Genomic DNA, 19,255 nt, shown 5'->3' with positions numbered 1-19,255 from the left:
CGCGTGCCACCGCTCCATGCTTATGTCCGCCCTCGTCCTCCTCCTTCGGCTTCGAAGCATTGTTGATTTCTCCCTCCCTCAGCTGGTGCACGGTTTGTGTGCGCTTTGTGCTTTGACATCGCCGCCACCGCCTCGCTCCCATGTAAGGTTGCCTCCATGCACCAGCCACCTCCATGTGGTACCTCCGGCTCCCTATTGCCCTCCCCTCCTCCTTTTGATTCTTCTTTGTCGCTCCTTCCATTCATGGTCACCACCTTCATGGCCCGTAGTGCACGTGCTCCTCTAGGAATATTTAATTCAAGGATAGAACATTTGGATTTGAATGCCATGACAATCTGATTTGATGGAGAGAACATTTGATTTAAGGGCTAGAACATTTTTTTCAAATGCTTGCGTGTGACGTTGGAGATGACAGGGAAGCAGTGCTAGATGTGAGTTGTTGATGGCTTTGATGGGCCGTGCTGGAAGAGGGAAAGGGGTGTGCGACGTTGCATGGTGCCTCACCTTATGCGGACCTATAACAGCCCCAGGGGTAGGGGTGGCATGTGACTCGAATTCTACACGTGCTCGCGGAGAGGAACATGCTCCATCTAGGAGGTCTGAGTAGCTTGGTACAAGTGGGCTGGCCCAATTACAAAAGTTTGATTTAGCCCAATCGCCGTTGTTTCCTGTTCTTGACTCCCGCTAACGACTGCACTGCTGTGCTCTTTGAGAAAATTGCTCTTTTGACATTTTGACATTGCAAACATTGGCTTCGCCAAAATGACAACAAAAATAACATGTAGTTTGATTCTAAGACATTTAGCCCCTTTTAATCGATTTTCTTTTCTTCTAACTGTTTTTTCACATAAAAAGACAATCTTGCCCTTCATGCTAGCTGACGTACTTGTGGCTGTCATTTTCTAGTTAGAAGGACTGTGTTGTGCTAAGCAACACCATAGACACCACACAACATATTTCCATGAAAATAGCAACATATTTTCCGTGGAAAATATGTTTTATTGAACATATGTTCTCTCTTTTTTCCCATAAAAATAGCAACATCAGCTATGTTCTCTCTTTTTTTCCACGGAAAATATGTTGCTATTTTTATAAAAATATGTTACGTCGTGTCCATGGTGTAGCTTAGTGCAACACAGCCATTCTAAATAGAAAATGACAGCCACAAATACATCAGCTAGCATGGAGGACAAGATTGTCTTTTTATATGGCAAAAACATGTGGAATCAAACTACACATTTTTTTTTTGTCATTTTAACGAAGCCAACGTTTGCGATGTCAAAACGTCGAAGCCAGTATGTGAAAACAGCAATTTTCTCCTTCTCTTCCCTCTCGCATCGCGTCCGGAGCCAAGAAAGCCTCCTCTTCTCCTTCCACTCCCTCAACTCCCAAAACCCCAAATCCCTCCACCTCGGCCCGATCCATGGCTCCGACGACGCGCAACGCGCAGCCACGGCGCACCCGCGACCTCCTCCTGCCGCATCAGAGCGGGAATGCCGATGCGCAGCCGGAGGCGGACGGCAAGAAGCCGGCCCCATTCGCGCGGGTCTGGTCGCCGGAGGACGACGTCCGCATCCTCGAGGGCCTCGCCGCGCACACCGCGCAGCACGGAACGCCGCCGGGGCGCTCCCAGCTCCGCGACGCTCTTGCCGGCCGCGCCCTGGACAAGGCGGAGTTTACCGTCACTGATATCTACGAGAAGGTGCGCCGGCTCAAGACACGGTACTTGAACCAGCGCTCCACCGGTGGGGTTGCGCCAGGCGGGGATGAGGCCCGGAAGTACCAACTCTCTACGGTGATTTGGGGCAAAGAGATCGCGCCGCGGTTGGCGCAGCCCAAGGTGGCCAAGAAAGAAAGCAGCACCAGCGCCATTTCTGTGCTGGGCACCCACGTGCGCAGGGGGTTCGAGGAGATGCAGTGCCTGTACCCCAACCTGGCCGCAGCGGTGGAGAGAATCGCTAGCGGCAAGAACTGTGACGTGATGGGGGCAGTGCTCAAGAGGGCGCTCCAGTTTATCGATGACGAAGAAGCGGCTGAATTGGATGCTAAAGTGAAGAAGCAGAGGGTTCTGGAGGCTAAGATGAGGATGAACCGAACTACTGTGAGGAATGAGGTGATTGGTGCCCTTATCAAATCCACTGATTGACAAGCCTTCAATGGTGTACGTAGGACGGGAAGGTGTCTTCTTTTGTGGTAAGTGGTAAATGAACTTAGGAAACCGAGTAGTAGTGTACCTTGTAAGATGACAATGATCTTGCTTGGGTATCATCAACATTATATATTAGCATTCTTTGATGTGTCATGTGTGTGGCAATGTCATTAGGAAAACACTGGCATGGTATGTTGCTGAGATTAGTGCAAGAACAAATATCAGTTTCAATACTTGGATGAAACTTCTTATTAGATTGGATTATAACTTGGTAGAGGTGTTATCTTTTTAACGAATACATTGGTAAATGTGTTCTTAGCATGTAACAACTAATTGGGCAGAAATCTTGTTGCGTGATGTGAAAAAAGTAGAAGTTTAGTGATTTCTTATTGCCGTTTTGTCCCAACTGGGGGTTTTGCTTAATCCAAAGGTTCTGTTGAGCCCAACAAGAAGTTATTGAACTTAAGCCTAAGTGTGTGCGCTTGCTTGCTTGTGTGCTTGAGGCATCCTCGGTGATTTTAGTGGTACCCAATCCAGCTAAAACTTTAAATAAACTGACAGTCTTATACTTGCTACTGATTCAGTATATTTGAGGTATTATTGTCTTATTCTTTGCCTTCTTCTCGGAATCAATACTATTGACCTGTCACAGTGGAAACTATTGACAATTCTGATCTGCACACATAGTCGAACAATTATCTATAGTAAATTTCTGAAGTTAATTAATTTTTCCGCACTGTAGAGTTTTGCTGCCTGCTTCATAGGTCCATGTTTATATACATGTAAATTATGGATGTGATTATATTGGTGTCATCCTGCAATCAAAATTATACACATGGGATGAGATCAGTGCAAATTTGCACTAGATTCTGGACTGCGCGATTGGGTTTAACCTTTATACGTTTTCTTGGGAAAGGGCTTGCATTATACTAGATTTCGTTGGCAAATTATACTGTTTTTTTCTTGTGCTTGTAAGGTTCTTGATCTTCCTGAGACATCTTTTCTATTTATTCTCGCATTTATGATTCACATATTAATAACTCATTTCTCTGAAAGTTTATAAATTAATTTGTTGTCGAATCAAGGGCATCCCTGTATCCATTTAGATAAACGGAGAATGTTTGTGGATCAGTGCCAATATATTTTACAATATTTACTGATGGATAGGTTTCTATTATGTACTGAATAGACCTGTGCTGCCCCCACACAAATGAATTTTCAAGGTGCTAGTCTAATTATGCTGGGGAGGTAGTATAAACAAGCCTGTGAAATTATGAGAACCGAGTAGTTTATCTATTAAGACAATGATGATCTTTCTCTGGTGACTGGTATCATAAACCATATATATTAGGGCCTCCATGATGTTTGCTACAATTTCATTAGAAAACTTTATCATTGATTAATTTGCATAACATAGATCCTACTTTTAAATAGGAGTAGATTGGAAAATTTCTTGGTATCTTACAAGGAATTAGTTATGCAGAGAACTTTGTCACTTATTTAGTAAAATGTCCAGGTTTTTATGCCTATTTGGTCCGAGCTAGAGCGTTGAATGCAATGGTTTTACTTGGGTCTTGGGAAATTGTATCATTTTTGGTTCAAAGTAGCAAGCAAGTTGCTCAGATAGTTTCCAGCATTGTATTCCATTCTAATGTCCACTTGAGATGCTTATCTGCATTTTGGTATCCTGATTATAATACATCATGGAGGTGCTGTATAACACCGAAATGCAGTAGATAGAGTTAGCGCACTATTTAAGAATGGTGGTAGTGCTCTGAGGATACACTTGAATGATTTAAATTAATGGACTTCATATGTGAGAGGGAAGAATCAAATGACAAGAAACCTATTGAAGTAGCAACTGAAAATGCATCAACATACCCTTTGTAACAAGTAGGAAGGATATTGTCGGAGGATGAACTCCTGTCGCAGGGATCCCGAGAGACCCCTTTTTAAAGATTCGGCCGGGGGGATGATCCTGAATGAGCTCGTCGGGGAAATAAATGGAAACGGAAATAAATGCAACGACTGGTGGTGGGGGATGATTGACCTAGTGCAAAAAAGAGATAGATGCACCGGGGTTTAGACAGGTTCGGGCCGCATGGGGGCGTAACACCCTACTCCTGTGTGAGTGCAATATCTTTCCTTGAAGGGAATTCTTCAAGGATGTGTCTGGTTACAAGGGTGTACTGTCTACAGAGAGCTTGAGGCTCCCGTGCTCTAGCTCTGCTTGAGCTGGTTTGTGATGTTCTTCGTCTCTTGATCTGGGCTTCTGATGATCCCTTTTTGGCTTGGGACTGGACTTAACTTCGTTCCTTGTCGAACTTGGTTTAGCACTTAGTCTTCTGCTAGACTTCGTGTGTCTTCATGTGTTCTCCATCCTTTCCTTTTATACACACGCCGACCTCGACTTATCCTGAATGGGAAAGAGGGGGCGCGAGTGCCAAGGCGCCACGGAGAAAAGCGTCATCATTCCGTTTTGGCGAAGTGACAGGGGCGGTGGAAAAATGCGGCGCGCATCCGACCATCCGTCACTGTGGATGTCCTACGGCGCCATTGAGAGGGCCCACCGGGCGGCCACAGAGGCACCCGGCGCGCCCACCCTGTCTTGTTCTTCTGTCAGGGCAGGGTGGCAGGCGGAGCGCTTCGATCCTGGCAACGTTATCCCGAGGCACCCGGATGATACGGGACGAGACCCGTGCAATTAATGGACCCACGCCCCCCTGCCAAAGCATGGCAGGGACTGACACTAGGGCGTGGGCAGCTGAGAATGTCAGGATGTCAGGATGTCAGGCCGCGCGTGCCTATTAAATGCGGCATTTTACCTTTGACTGGCTGACACCCCGCCGACGGGACCCTTCGGGTCGTCGGGCGATCTTGCCCGAACCTTCGGGGAACCGAGTGCTCGGGGGCTGCCACGTGCAGCCTCGAGCACTCTTTCCCGAGCACTCCTGTAGGACCCTTCGGGGAACTGAGTCCTCGGGGACTGCCACGCGGCAGCCCCGAGCACTCTCTCGCGAGCACTCCTGTAGGACCCTTCAGGGAACCGAGTCCTCGGGGACTGCCACGCGGCAGCCCCGAGCACTCTCTCCCGAGCACTCCTGTAGGACCCTTCGGGGAACCGAGTCCTCGGGGACTGCCACGCGGCAGCCCCGAGCACTCTCTCCCGAGCACTCCTGTAGGACCCTTCGGGGAACCGAGTCCTCGGGGACTGCCACGCGACAGCCCCGAGCACTCTCTCCCGAGCACTTGAGCAGATCCTTTGGGGAACCGAGTCCTCAAGGGCTGCTATGTGCAACCCCGAGCACTCTCTCCCGAGCACTTGGCTGTTCGAACCATCGGGGGACTATGGTACTCGGGGGTGAGTGGGAACCCTGCCGAGCACTTTCTTCCCGGTACTTGGACTCTGTGGGTCATCGGGGAACTGGGGTGCTCGGTAACCAGAGGCTGTGGCCCCGAGCACCTTCTCCTGGAACTTAGATTCTCCTCATCCTGCAGGGGGGACCTCGCGGGATGGTGACATGTGGCGGACGGCCGGCCTGGTCTCGGGATTCAGGGACCCCTGGTTCCCGATACACCGACAGTAGCCCCCGGGCCCATTGGTAGGCGATGGCACGGAGACTGCTGATGGGCCCTTCGTCGCGGCCGAGGCCGAGGCTATTGTGGACGCCACATGGCAGGCTTTCAAGAGGTGGCCCTTGCGGACCCAGGCTTCAGGTACGACCCAGCGGGGAAACGAGTGGACGCGTGTCCACACAACTTCCGAAGGGTATGACGACCGTACGGGCGGCACGCGCGGCCGCCGCGCAGATCGAGGAAAATACGCCTGGCAGCTGCTGACGCCGCACGATCGGCGTGAGATTCGCCTGGTGGTTGCGTCAATCGAGGCGACGCTTCACCGAGCGAACCGTTGGGCGGCAATTTTTGAACTTTGAGATATAAAAGGGGGAGGGGATCGGTCCGTCCCCCTCTTTACGCCTTCTTGCACTCCTGCTCTTGCCTTTTTTGTACTCCGAAGCCCTTAGGAAATCTTCAGGCGACCGGAGCACTTTTCCTTCCCTCCCTCCACCACCAAAACACCTCCACTCTTGCCGAGATGATGAGGGTCGGAGGAGGCCGTAGGGACAAGGCTCCGGACAGCATTCTGCCGGAGTCTCGTCTGAGGAACGAAGAGGCGGCGGACAAGATCAGGAAGTTGCTGGTGCCCGAGGGGCAAGAGGGAGCTGTGGTGGTGACGCCGGCGACGACTGTCCCCGGGCGGATCGTTCTCTTCACGTCTTTCGTGGTGGCGGGGTTGGTGCCGCCGTTCTCCACCTTCTTCCTCCAAGTGCTCGAGACCTACGGCATCCAACTGGTGCACCTGAGTCCCAACTCCGTCGTGGTGTTGACGATCTTCGCGCACCTCTGCGAGATGTTCGTGGGGGTGGCGCCTTCGGCGACGCTGCTTCGACACTTCTTCGTCCTTCGGCCGGTGGGGAAGAAGAGGGGGCACTCCACGGCGGATGTCGCGGGGTGCTGCAACCTTCGGCTTCGGGACGGCCTGGGGGATCACTACATCCCCCAGGTACTGCGCAGCAAGTGGGAGGAGTGGCGACAGGACTGGTTCTTCATCGACGTCGACCCCCACGAGCGCCTCGAACTGCCAGAGGCGGCGGCGGAACCTCGGAGGTCGACGTGGGAGGCGCCGCCGCCAGAAGACGAGAGGCTGGAGCCGGTGCTGGAGCGCATTCGGTTTCTGCGCGACTCTGGGCTGACTTCCGTCATCGTGGTGGTGGATTTCCTGCGCCGTCAGCTGGCGCCTCTGCGAGAGCGGGCCCGGCCGAGTTGGTTCTACACCGGGCCGGAGGACATCACCCGGACCCAGATCGGTGCAAGCTGGGATCTGGGCCCGGGGGAGTTGAGGGGCATGACGCGGGTGATCATCGGAGTAGAAGACATGGGCCGAGTGGAACTCCCGTGGCCGGAGATGGCGCTCTGCGCCAATCCCGACCGGGTGGCAATTATGGCGCGGCTGCCGGAGTTCGACGCCCAGGGGCCTGTGGACCAGCCGAGGAGCCGGAGCCCCGAGGTCTCCGAGCTCCCTGGATTGGATGAGCTGCTCGGCGGGGAGGCCACAAACAGCTCGGTGCGGGCTGGCGACGGGGCCGCTGCAGGCAGCAGCCGCCGCGCCAGAGAGGAGGGCGTCTCTGATACCGCCGTGGTGGTGGCACCGGGGGACCGGGGAAAGCGTCCCCGAGCCCTCATCTTGGTGCCGGATTCTCCGCCGTCGCCGCCGGCAGCGGCAGCATTCCCGGTGCTGGAGCCGCGGCTTGTGCGGATGGGGCCTGCGCCAGTGCCTAAGAGTCGCGCAGCGGCCCCGCCGAGCCCCCAGCGGAAGAGGCGGCGGGAGGACTCCGGGCCGGCGCCGCCGGACCCGGACTTCAGGCTTCCAGCGGCCAAATGGCAGTACCGGTAAGTTTCTTTTCTTTGCTCTTTCTTGGGCGTTTCTTGCCCGAACTGAGCCTTGACCTTGATCTTCACCTATCTCCCGCAGGCCGACCGCAGGCGCCACCGCGACTGAAGGGGTGCGGGCGTCGAGGCCAGAGCCGAGCCTGCCGGCCGCGTCGACGCAGGCGGACGCAGGGACGGCGGAGGCGCCAATAGTCGTGGCAGCGACTGGGAGAGCGGCGGAGGCGGCGGTCGAGAGGAGGACAGAGCAGCTGTCCGAGTCCCCGGCGCCGGCAGAACCTACCCCGGGCGTGCAGAGCCCGGGGCGGATGATGGTGGAGGCAGAGGCGTTGTCGGGGCCGGCGGACGCGGCGGCCGATGCTGGAGTGCGGCCGCCGTCCGAGTCTTCGGCGCCGGCGGAGCCTATCCCGGGCGTGCAGAGCCCGGGGCAGATGGTGGTGTGGGGTCCTGTGGAGACCTCGGACCCCCCGGAGGCGACCTGCGGGGAGGCTGACGCCCCACCGGCGCCCGACCAGCCCGCCGACCCCTTCCTGGCCGCAATCGAAGGCGTCCAGGTAGCGGTCGGGCGGCTGGGTGCGGCAGTGGGAGCAAAGGAGGAGCAGCTCGAAGCTGAGCGCGCCCGCCTGGCTTCGGAGAGGGCGCAGCTCTCGAGCGCCCAGGAGGAGGCCCGTGCGGCGGCCGCGCGGGAACAGAAGCTCCTGGAGGATACCCGTGCGGAGGTCGCGCGGGAACAAGAAATTTTGAAGGCCGCGCAGGCCGAAGCCGCGCGGGAGCGAGAAGACGCTGCCCGCCTGGCTGAGGCGTCGAGGCAGCAGGCTGCCGAGGCCCTTGCCAGGATGGGGCAGGCGCAGGAGAAGGAGGTGGAGGAGCTCCGGGCCGAGCTGACCCGCCGGGAGGGGGAGGCCGATCAGACGCGCGCCGACCTCCAGCACTGGGAAGACAACCTCCGGAAGATTGAAGAAGACATCCGCCACTGGGAGGAGGACATCTCCCTTCGGGAGGTGGAGAATGAGATCTCAGCGGTGGATCTTGGTGCCCGGGAGGATTTGGTGACCCAACAGGACGACATGCTGGCCCGGCGGGAGGGCGAGCTGAGTCGTCGAGAGGGCGAGGCTGCCGCAGCAGCAGCGGCCGCTGCTACCAAGGCGGAGGAGAACGCGAAGCACGAGGCGGAATTATCCGCCCGTGAACGCGCCTTGTCCGAGATGGTGGCGAAGATGAAGCAGGCTGCCAGCCCCGCAGCCGTTGGCGGTTCTTCTGGCCCGGCCGGGGACCAGGGACTTGAGGCTCAGCTGCGGGCTGCCAAGGAGAAGCTCGAGACCGCGTTCGTCTCGCGGGTCAACCTGCAGCAAATGCTGGAGGATATACTCCGGCGGATGCGGCGGGCCGTGGAGAAGGGCGGCCTCGGACGGCTTGTTGAAGACCAGAAGGGCGACGGCCCCGCACGACAAGTGTTAGGGCTTCAGCAAGTCTGCGAGCGCCTCGAGGCCCTGCCCTGGGCTGTCCAAGAACTCGCCGCCCGGGAGGGACGCGGCTTGGCCCACGCGGTGGCCGAGCACGTCCTGGCCTGCTACCGAAGCAGAGACCCGAACTTCCCGCTGGAGCCGGCGCGGGAAGGAGTGGTTGAAGCTGAGGGAGACGCTGCCCGGGAAGCGGTTCGGAGTACCGCTGCCGAAGTGGCGGCCGGCTTCAGGCGGGAAGTGCCGCCACCACCAGCCCCTGGGACGACTCAGAAGACTCAGCTGCTGCCTCCGCTGCCGACTAGACCTTTTGTAGTTGTTTTTTTTCTTTTGTTGTCGTCTTGATGGATGTAAATATGGGAGTGATCCCTCAGAAACGCTTTGTATGTGCCTTGTGAATATAATGGCAGCTTTTTTTTGGGCTCGCAACTCCAGTTTTCTTGAGTGCTTGATGTTCCTTCTGATATTTTGCCTTGAAGCCCCGGGGAGTACTCAGTCGGACCGTTCCCGACCTTCCCATCCCCGAGAATGAAGTTGTCCCGGTTGCTGTTGTGGGCGCGGTCAGCCCTCGAGCTCTCGCGAGTCCGCATCGTCTAAGTTTGAAAGACAAAAACACGAACTTTCTTGCTCGGGAGATAGATCGATCCAGCACAGAACACGCCGTGACCGATGAACATTTTTTCACCTCGCGACCACTCAGTTAGTAGACGGGAGACGCGTGCGGGCGGAAATGTGACCAAGAGTCCCCGTGGTCCGGTGGTGCCCAGGCTTAAGTCGGACCAGACCGAGCACTGACAGCCCGCCCCTGAGGCCTGAGCTCCGGACTACTCGAGCAGCTCGAGCGATAGGATTACCCAGGGCACCCAAGGACTCGGCAGTGCTCGAGGTCCTTAAAAGCGGACAGAACACCACGACCACCACGGAGGGCTTCGGTCAGACATTACCGTACGCGCGGTACTCCTTTCTACGAACCGCTCTGTCGTTCCAGGAAAAAGTAGACACACGCTAGGGTTTTGTGCGCGAGGAGATCATCTCGCCGAACAGATTAAAATGCGAGAGCCCCCGAGGATGACTCGGGAACATAAAATTATTGAACGCAGACTTGTCTGAATGTAACCACTCACCGGACAGCTGTCGGTCATCCGGCCAACCGATCCAGGAGGGGTGTGCTTCCGAGCTCGGGGTGCTCGGGGACTTGGTTCCTTCAGCGGAGTGCCCGAGCACCCAGAGGCACACGAGGATCCCGGGGTCGGGTGATCTCGACCACTCATGCCTAAGTGGTAGGACCACCTGAGGACCCTTGGGGCCGACCAGAGACCGGGGCATTGAAGCCCTCGCGGTCGAGCTGTTCTTGATTGTCGGCCTATGACTTAAGAGGGAATAGAGAATTTCTTTGCCTGGTGCGCTCTGTTAGTGCGGTACTTGTTATAGACTGCTCTCGTTTTCGACCCGAGACCTCTTGAATACCCAAACCGGCGGACGAAAGCGGACAGAGGCATAACCCAGAGGTCCTATGGTTTGGTGGCGCCCGGGTATGACAGACCAGACCGAGCACCGACAGCCCGCTCCGGGGGCCTGAGCTCCGGACTACTCGAGCGATAGGATTACCCAGAGCACCCCGGAACTCGGTAGTGCTCGGGAGCCTGTCACGACACCGAACACCACAGCCTACCATGCCGGACGTAAGTCAGCGGCAACTGCCCGCATGCATACCAATTGAGATTCTTTTATCAACGGGGAAAAAATGAGAGAGCGAACTTTTTCTCGCACGACCGAGCATCTCACCAGGCAGATTAAACATACGGAATCCAGGAAAATGAATTTAACATAGCGACTGCATATTGAGATATTAGATTTACAAATCTTACAAGGTTGGGCGACGGTGACTTACCCAATGAGTGGAGCCCCTGGTCAGCTTGGGCGGGGGAAAGCCCCCGGCCTGGCTGACTTGAGCCGCGAGCATGGCCATCTACGGGTAGAACCTGCGCAGGTGCTCGATGTTCCACGGGTTCGGGAGTGGCTGCCCATCCTCTGCCGCCAACCTGAAAGAACCCTCTCGCGGGACCCCGATCACGGTGGAGGGACCTTCCCACATAGGGGATAACTTATTCATTCCTTCGCGCGACTGGACGCGTCGGAGAACTAGGTCCCGCACCTCGAGAGATCGGGCCCGGACATGGCGCAGATGATATCGCCGCAGACTCTGCTGGTACCGAGCCGCCCGGACGGCGGCACGCCGCCGGCGCTCTTCCAGGTAGTCAACGTCGTCGCGCCTTTGCTGCTCCTGCTCACCCTCAGAATATGCATGCACCCGAGGGGAGCCCAGAGTGAGCTCGGAGGGGAGGACCGCCTCGGCGCCGTAGACGAGGAAGAATGGAGTCTCCCCGGTGGCGCGGCTTGGCGTAGTCCGATTAGCCCATAGCACGGCGGGCAGCTCCTCCACCCATCCCTTCCCGTGCTTGGCGAGCACGTTATAGGTCCGGGTTTTGAGGTCCTTCAGTATCTCCGTGTTGGCGCGCTCGACTTGCCCGTTACTCCGAGGATGAGCAACGGAGGCGAAGCAGAGCTTGATGCCGAGGTCTTCGCAATAGTCCCCGAACAGGGCACTTGTGAACTGGGTGCCGTTGTCGGTGATGATCCGGTTCGGGACGCCAAAGCGACTGGTGATGCCGCGGATAAATTGGATCGCCGTGTTTTTGGTCACCTTGATGATTGGGACCGCCTCCGGCCACTTGGTGAATTTGTCGACGGCGACATATAGGTATGCATAGCCCCCGATTGCTCGGGGGAATGGACCCAGAATGTCCAACCCCTAGACCGCGAAAGGCCATGACAGGTGGATGGTATGAAGAGCCTGAGCTGGTTGGTGAATCTGCTTTGCGTGGAACTGGCACGCCCTGCAGCGCCGAACCAGCTCGGAAGCATCCTGGAGAGCTGTAGGCCAGTAGAAACCTTGCCGGAAGGCCTTCCCGACCAGCGTGCGGAATGATGAATGGCCACCGCACTCGCCCTCGTGGATCTCAGCGAGAAGATCGCCGCCTTCTGCCCGGGAGATGCATTTCAGGAGGACACCTCCTGCGCTACGCCGGTAGAGATCCCCATCTACTATGGCATAGCGTCTGGACTGCCGAGCAACTCTTTCGGCAGACGCCTCATCGCCAGGAAGGAACTTTTCCTTCAAGTACCCTCGGATGTCAGACATCCACGAAGCATCTTGAGAACATTCAGCGAGCGTAGCGCACTCGCCGGACGGCGGCGCCCTGACGGGGCTTCCCACTGAGGGCACCGCCGGGGTCCCCTGAATTGAGTTCGAGGTTTCCCCTTCATCCTGTTCGGCAGGCAGGACGGAAGGCCGTGTGAGTCTTTCTTCAAAGACTCCGGCAGGGACGCGCGCACGGGAGGAGGCCAGGCGGGAGAGCTCGTCGGCCAAAGTGTTGTCGCGGCGAGGGATGTGCCGTAACTCCAGGCCATCGAAACGCCTCTCCAGCTTCCTGACCGCAGCCACGTACGCCGCCATTTGAGGATCCGTGCACTGGTACTCCTTGGATACCTGGTTGACGACCAGTTGGGAGTCCCCTTTGACCAGGAGGCGACGAATCCGGAGCCCCACCGCAGCCCGGAGGCCGGCGATGAGACCTTCATATTACGCCATATTGTTGGATGCGCGGAACTGCAACTGCACGACGTACCGGAGCTCTTCACCCGTTGGGGAGGTGAGAACCACTCCGGCCCCTGCGCCTTTCAGCGAGAGGGAGCCGTCGAAGTGCATGACCCAGTATCCGGGCGTGTCGTGCCCGGGATAGGCAGAGATCTCTTCTGGGACGATGTTGGGGACGGGTGTCCACTCTGCCACGAAGTCGGAGAGCGCCTGGCTTTTGATCGCCTGGCGACTGACGAAGTGTAGGTCGAATTCCGCCAGCTCCACTGCCCACTTGATAACGCGCCCGGTGCCTTCCCGGTTTCGGAGAATGGGTCCCAGTGGATACGTGGTAACCACCGAGACCTTGCGCGCCTGGAAGTAGTGGCGCAGTTTCCGGGAAGCGACGAGCACGGCATAGAGCAGCTTCTGAGCCTAGGGATATCTTGTCTTGGCTTCCCGGAGGACTTCACTGACGAAGTACGCCGGTCACTGTACCCGGCGGGCCCGAACAGCGGCTCTACCCCGGGGGCTGCTGCAGCCCCCAGGCTCGGCGACGTGGTCGGGGCTGGCCGGGCACTCGGGCTCGACTCCCTGATTGGGAGGAGCAGTGTGCTCGGGCTCGACCCCTTGCTCAGGGGGAGCCGCGAGGACGGGTGAGTGCTCGGGGGCCTCTGGGAGCTGGGACCCAGCACCTGGCCCCAGGCACTCGTCACGCTCTACCACCAGCACCATGCTTACGACCTGAGGAGTGGCCGAAACGTAAAGCAGCAGGGGCTCACCTTCGGAGGGAGCCACCAGCACGGGTGGCGAGGTGAGGTACTTCTTTAGATCGCGGAAGGCCTGCTCGGCCTTCGGCGTCCAGTCGAAACAACCGGACTTCTTCAGAAGCTTGAAGAGGGGGAGCCCTCGCTCCCCGAGCTTGGAGATGAAGCGCCCAAGGGCTGCCATGCAGCCGGCGAGACGCTGAACCTCCTTGAGTCGAGCCGGGGGTCGCATCTGCTCGATGGCCCGGATCTTCTCTGGATTGATCTCAATTCCTCGGCCAGAAACCAAGAAACCAAGGAGTTTGCCCGCCGGCACCCCGAAGACACTTCTCCGGGTTGAGCTTGAGGCGGGTAGTGCGGAGACTGTTGAAAGTCTCGGCAAGGTCCTCGAGCAGGGTGGCGCGGTCTCGGGTTTTAACCACAAGATCGTCGATGTAAGCTTCGACGTTGCGGCCAACCTGTGAATCAAGGGTAATACGAATAGCGCGCTGGAAGGAGGATCCAGCGTTGCGCAGGCCAAAAGGCATTGACATATAGCAATAAGTCCCCACCGGAGTGGTAAAAGCAGTTTTTTCCTCGTCCCCTACGGCCATGCGAATCTGGTGATACCCAGAGTTTGCATCTAAAAAGCATAAAAGATCGCATCCCGCAGTTGCATCTACAATTTGATAAATGCGAGGTAAGGGGAAGGGATCTTTAGGGCAAGCCTTATTTAGGTCTGTGTAGTCCACACACATGCGGAGCTTGCCGTTGGCCTTCGGGACGATGACTGGGTTTGCCAGCCAGTCGGGGTGGAGGACTTCTCGGATAAATCCGGCGTTGAGGAGCTTGCTGACCTGCTCGCGGATAAACTCCTGGCGCTCAGGCGCCTGCCGCCGGACCTTCTGCTTCACCGGGCGGGCGTCCGGACGCACCGCCAAGTGATGCTCGATCACCTCCCTAGGGATCCCGGGCATGTCGGACGGTTGCCAGGCAAACACGTCTGCGTTATCCCGGAGGAAGGCGACGAGCGCGTTTTCCTATTTGCTGCCCAGGTCACCGCCGATCCGGACGACCTGGGTAGCGCCTTCGCCCACCACGACCTCCTTCGTCGGAATAGAGGCGTCGGCGGCGAGTCGGGGTTTGGATGAAGAGGGTCCCGGGCCCCCTGTAGAGCCATCGACCTCGGCCTGCGCTGAAACCAGAGCCATGTATGACTGCTCAGCGTAGGAGACGGTGCCGCCGGAGTCGGCGATCACGGAGATGGGGCCCGCGGGGCCCGGTATCTTAACCGTGAGGTATGCATAGTGCACGGCCATCATGAACTTGGCGAGCGCCGGACGCCCGTGGATGGCTTTGTAGGGGAGAGGGAGCTCCGCGACGTCGAAGAGGACGTACTCCGTGCGGAAGTTGTCCCGGCTCCCGAAGGTCACGGGCAACTCGACCTGCCCAAGGGGCAGGGAGTGCCCGGGGGTCACTCCGCAGAAGGGGAGCGACGGCCTTAGGCGCCTGGAGGACACCTGCAGCTTCTCAAAAGCCTCATTGGAGAGGAGGTTGAGGCCTGCACCACCGTCGATCAGCACTCTGCCGACCTTAACATTGCAGACAATGGGGGCACCACCAGGGGTAGTCGCCCCACGGCTGCAGTACTTGCGGGGTGATCGGCCATGCTGAATGTGATCGGAGCGTCCGACCACCTCAGGGGCCTAGCGGCCTCCTCGCTCGGGGTTGCTGAGCACACCTCGCATCGCATGACCTTGATGCCACGACGCAAGGAAGGCGTGTACGCGCCTCCGTCGATGAAGGCGACGGCGTGCTCGGGCTCCTGGAAACCGAGCTCGACATTGTCGGGGGCGACCTCAGCATCGCCTCCTCCGTGGGACTCGTCGCGCTCCCTCTGGCGCTGCTCGACGAGTCCTTTGACCGTACGACACTCCGTGAGGTCGTGCCATCTGGTCTGGTGTATGGGGCACCATTTGCCTGGCTCGGGCCCCGCGGGAGCGGGGACCCTTGCTGGAGCAGGAGCCCGACCGGGGGCTGGGGCTCTTGCGGGAGCCGGTGCCCTAGCTGGTGCCGGGGCCCTCGTGGGCACGGGGGCCCAAGGAGGGGCCCTGGCAGGGGTCCTTGCGGGTGCGGGCCGTCTGTCGGCGCCCGCCCGGCGCTCTTGCCGGCGGTCGGGCTCTTGAGCCGGCCTCGCGCTTCCTTCTCTTCTTCTTTTCCCGCTTGTCGGAGCGGGAAGAACTTGGCTGGTCGGCGGTGCGGCGGGGAGCATGCCACGCCCTAGCCTCCGCAGCCTTGGCGCACTTATCGGCCAGTGCGAAGAGCTTCGCAGTGGTCTCGATCTCGTGCGTACCTAGCTTTTCGAGCATCCGCTCATCGCGGACGCCCTGCCGGAAAGCAACAATAACAGCATGGGGGGCCACTCGCGGGATAGTGTTGCGAACCTGGCTGAAACGCTGTATAAAGCGCCGCAGCGTCTCCCCTTCCTGCTGTTGGATGGCGTGGAGGTCGCACTCCAAGCTGGGGCGCGTGAATGTGCCCTTTTCGCTGCCTCCGGCCGCTTGAACGGCCGTTGTGTAGATCTGGAGGAACTCGACGGGGTCGATGGACCCGTCGTACTTCTCCGGCAGCTCGGGGCGGAACTTGGAAGCGGTGAAGGCACGGCAACCGGTGCCGTACCCCGCAGCGCGAGCGGGGATCCTTGGTGGCGAGTGGCGGCGAGCCGGGGATTCCCGGTGATCGTGGGCCGGGAAAGAGGAAGCCTGGTCCTCTGCCCCGACCTCCTGCCGGGTTTCCCGCTGGCGCTCGAGAGTGACCCGGGCGTCCTCGTGGCCCCTCCGCTTGTTAAGGCGCAAGCGGAGGTCCCGGGCTTCAGACACGGCCAAGGGGATGGCGCTCCGCCTGGAGGCCCCTCGGCCCGTGCGGGTGTTGCCCGTTGAGGAGCCAGTTCTGGTGGCGCCACGTTGAGAGGTGGTGCGAGGACTCCTGGCCTGCACCTGGCGGCGGGCAGTGCCAACCAAGGCGACGACATCTTGGATCCACCGGCCTTCCAGAGTGTTCGGCGTGGCCTGAACGGGCGGGTGCCTGAGGAGAGCATGCGCTGCAAGCAGCGCGCTCCCCGGGCTGACCTCGCTGAACGCGAGTCTGCGCCGAAGTGGCACTCGGCTCCCGTGCTCTAGCTCTGCTTGAGCTGGTTTGTGATGTTCTTCGTCTCTTGATCTGGGCTTCTGATGATCCCTTTTTGGCTTGGGACTGGACTTAACTTCGTTCCTTGTCGAACTTGGTTTAGCACTTAGTCTTCTGCTAGACTTCGCGTGTCTTCATGTGTTCTCCATCCTTTCCTTTTATACACACGCCGACCTCGACTTATCCTGAATGGGAAAGAGGGGGCGCGAGTGCCAAGGCGCCACGGAGAAAGGCGTCATCATTCCGTTTTGGCGAAGTGACAGGGGCGGTGGAAAAATGCGCCGCGCATCCGACCACCCGCCACTGTGGACGTCCTCCGGCGCCATTGAGAGGGCCCACCGGGCGGCCACAGAGGCACCCGGCGTGCCCACCCTGTCTTGTTCTTCTGTCAGGGCAGGGTGGCAGGCGGAGCGCTTCGATCCTGGCAACGTTATCCCGAGGCACCCGGATGATACGGGACGGGACCCGTGCAATTAATGGACCCACGCCCCCCTGCCAAAGCATGACAGGGACTGACACTAGGGCGTGGGCAGCTGAGAATGTCAGGATGTCAGGATGTCAGGCCGCGCGTGCCTATTAAATGCGGCATTGGACCTTTGACTGGCTGACACCTCGCCGACGGGACCCTTCGGGTCGTCGGGCAATCTTGCGCGAACCTTCGGGGAACCGAGTGCTCGGGGGCTGCCACGTGCAGCCTCGAGCACTCTCTCCCGAGCACTCCTGTAGGACCCTTCGGGGAACTGAGTCCTCGGGGACTGCCACGCGGCAGCCCTGAGCACTCTCTCGCGAGCACTCCTGTAGGACCCTTCGGGGAACCGAGTCCTCGGGGACTGCCACGCGGCAGCCCCGAGCACTCCTGTAGGACCCTTCGGGGAACCGAGTCCTCGGGGACTGCCACGCGGCAGCCACGAGCACTCTCTCCCGAGCACTTGAGCAGATTCTTCGGGGAACCGAGTCCTCGGGGGCTGCCACGCGGCAGCCCCGAGCACTCTCTCCCGAGCACTTGGCTGTTCGAACCATCGGGGGACTATGGTACTCGGGGGTGAGTGGGAACCCTGCCGAGCACTTTCTTCCCGGTACATGGACTCTGTGGGTCATCGGGGAACTGGGGTGCTCGGTAACCAGAGGCTGTGGCCCCGAGCACCTTCTCCCGGAACTTAGATTCTCCTCATCCTGCGGGGGGACCTCGCGGGATGGTGACATGTGGCGGACGGCCGGCCTGGTCTCGGGATTCAAGGACCCCTGGTTCCCGATACACCGACAGATATAGTGTTACATGTTATGAACTTCATCGCATGGCATAATTAGTTATTCAGAAGTTTACTTTTAGTTTGTGCTAGCTAGTATTTGGTCCGGATTTTATTGTTTTAGTAAGCCTATATATATCACGAAATAGTATTGCATGTCTACTCTGATTATGCTTATAGTTGATTCCATCATGCTGTATTTGATTTTGTTGTGATGTTTTTTCCCCTTCCACAGTGATATTTCTTTTGGAATTTTGAGCTTTCATATGTACTTTTTTTAATTGGCAAACATTTGGCAGTTAAAAGCATCTCATTGAAATTTTTGGTGCGGCATGATAATATCTGGTGCATACAATATGAAGTGCATTTCATGCCATAATCAATTATTCACTCATGCTCGTGTGTATTTGGTTTGGATTTTGTTGTTATAGAAAGCCTATTTGACAAAAAAAAAAAAAAAAAAACTAGGAACATTTCATGTCTCTACTACTGAAAACATATAGTTGGGTGGTTTGGACTGCTTGCAACAATGTTCAACAATGAACAATCTCGCGAAGCAATGTCCTAACTTGATTTTCCTATTTGTTTCTGACTTGGAGCAACCAAGTGAGAATTTCTTATTTAATAAGCATAAAATGAGTACCGGTTTCTCATAGTTTGATTTATCAATGTAGGGGTAATCTTATTAAGGCCAAGCTGCAGAATCGTGCGATCCACAGGTGTTGAAGACGTCAGCAAGATTGCACTTGGCTCTTTTGTCTTCTGCTTAATTAGTATCTATACTTCATGCTATGGGTGTCTCTGGTGTTCTCTTATTTTGGTCCAGGGTGGACATGCTTGGCAGCTGATGTAAAGCTCTGATGATTCTGGGTCTCGTAAGGCTATGCCTCGATCCTGTATATATCGTAGTAGTTTATATTCTGCTGAACTGCCTGCACAAAGGTTATCTGTTGCTCATGTGGACTTGATGACAGATTTAGTGAATCTTCTCACCTGCTCAAGGCATTTTGTGGCTGTGTGGGTCGCTCGAACTGTTGCTGATAATTTATATCTAGGCGTGAAAATTATTAATCTGTTGTTAAAGACCTGTAGCATCGCCAAGAAGGTGCAAACCTCAGGAGGAAGGCGATCGCCTCCTACATGCTATGCACATGCGTCATCCCAATCACAGAGTACCACAGCTTCTCCACCCACATAACCATATATAACGATGGTTCCTACTAATCAAGTTTACCATCCATCATGACAAAGTGCGGTGTAATAGGCACAAAATGAGAAACAAAGTTAAAATGTGTTTAGGTTTATACGTGATGAGCGACTGATAAGGCTGTTTTAGTTTGATGATTTGTTGGATTGTATGAACATATTTATGTACTTCAAGT

General features: G+C 57.0%; 1 protein-coding gene across 1 annotated transcript; it reads left to right on the top strand.

Moving 5' to 3' along the window:
• The first annotated feature begins 1,274 nt into the window (after positions 1–1,274).
• On the top strand, positions 1,275–18,878 carry LOC133897926 (probable transcription factor At1g61730). Its single transcript, XM_062338756.1, has 2 exons — positions 1,275–2,193; positions 18,548–18,878. The coding sequence occupies exon 1, from the start codon at positions 1,424–1,426 to the stop codon at positions 2,144–2,146; it is 723 nt and encodes a 240-aa protein (XP_062194740.1). The 5' UTR covers positions 1,275–1,423; the 3' UTR covers positions 2,147–2,193; positions 18,548–18,878.
• The last annotated feature ends 377 nt before the right edge of the window (positions 18,879–19,255 follow it).

This window comes from Phragmites australis, chromosome 17 (assembly GCF_958298935.1).
Source record: "Phragmites australis chromosome 17, lpPhrAust1.1, whole genome shotgun sequence".
Lineage (NCBI taxonomy): Eukaryota > Viridiplantae > Streptophyta > Magnoliopsida > Poales > Poaceae > Phragmites > Phragmites australis.
The sequence above is the reverse complement of the archived record's forward strand: the minus strand, read 5'-3'. Positions and strand labels throughout refer to the sequence as shown.

Bases quoted from the DNA above. Each gene is read 5' to 3' on its own strand.
- LOC133897926 (XM_062338756.1), top strand. From the start codon at position 1,424: ATGGCTCCGACGACGCGCAACGCGCAGCCACGGCGCACCCGCGACCTC.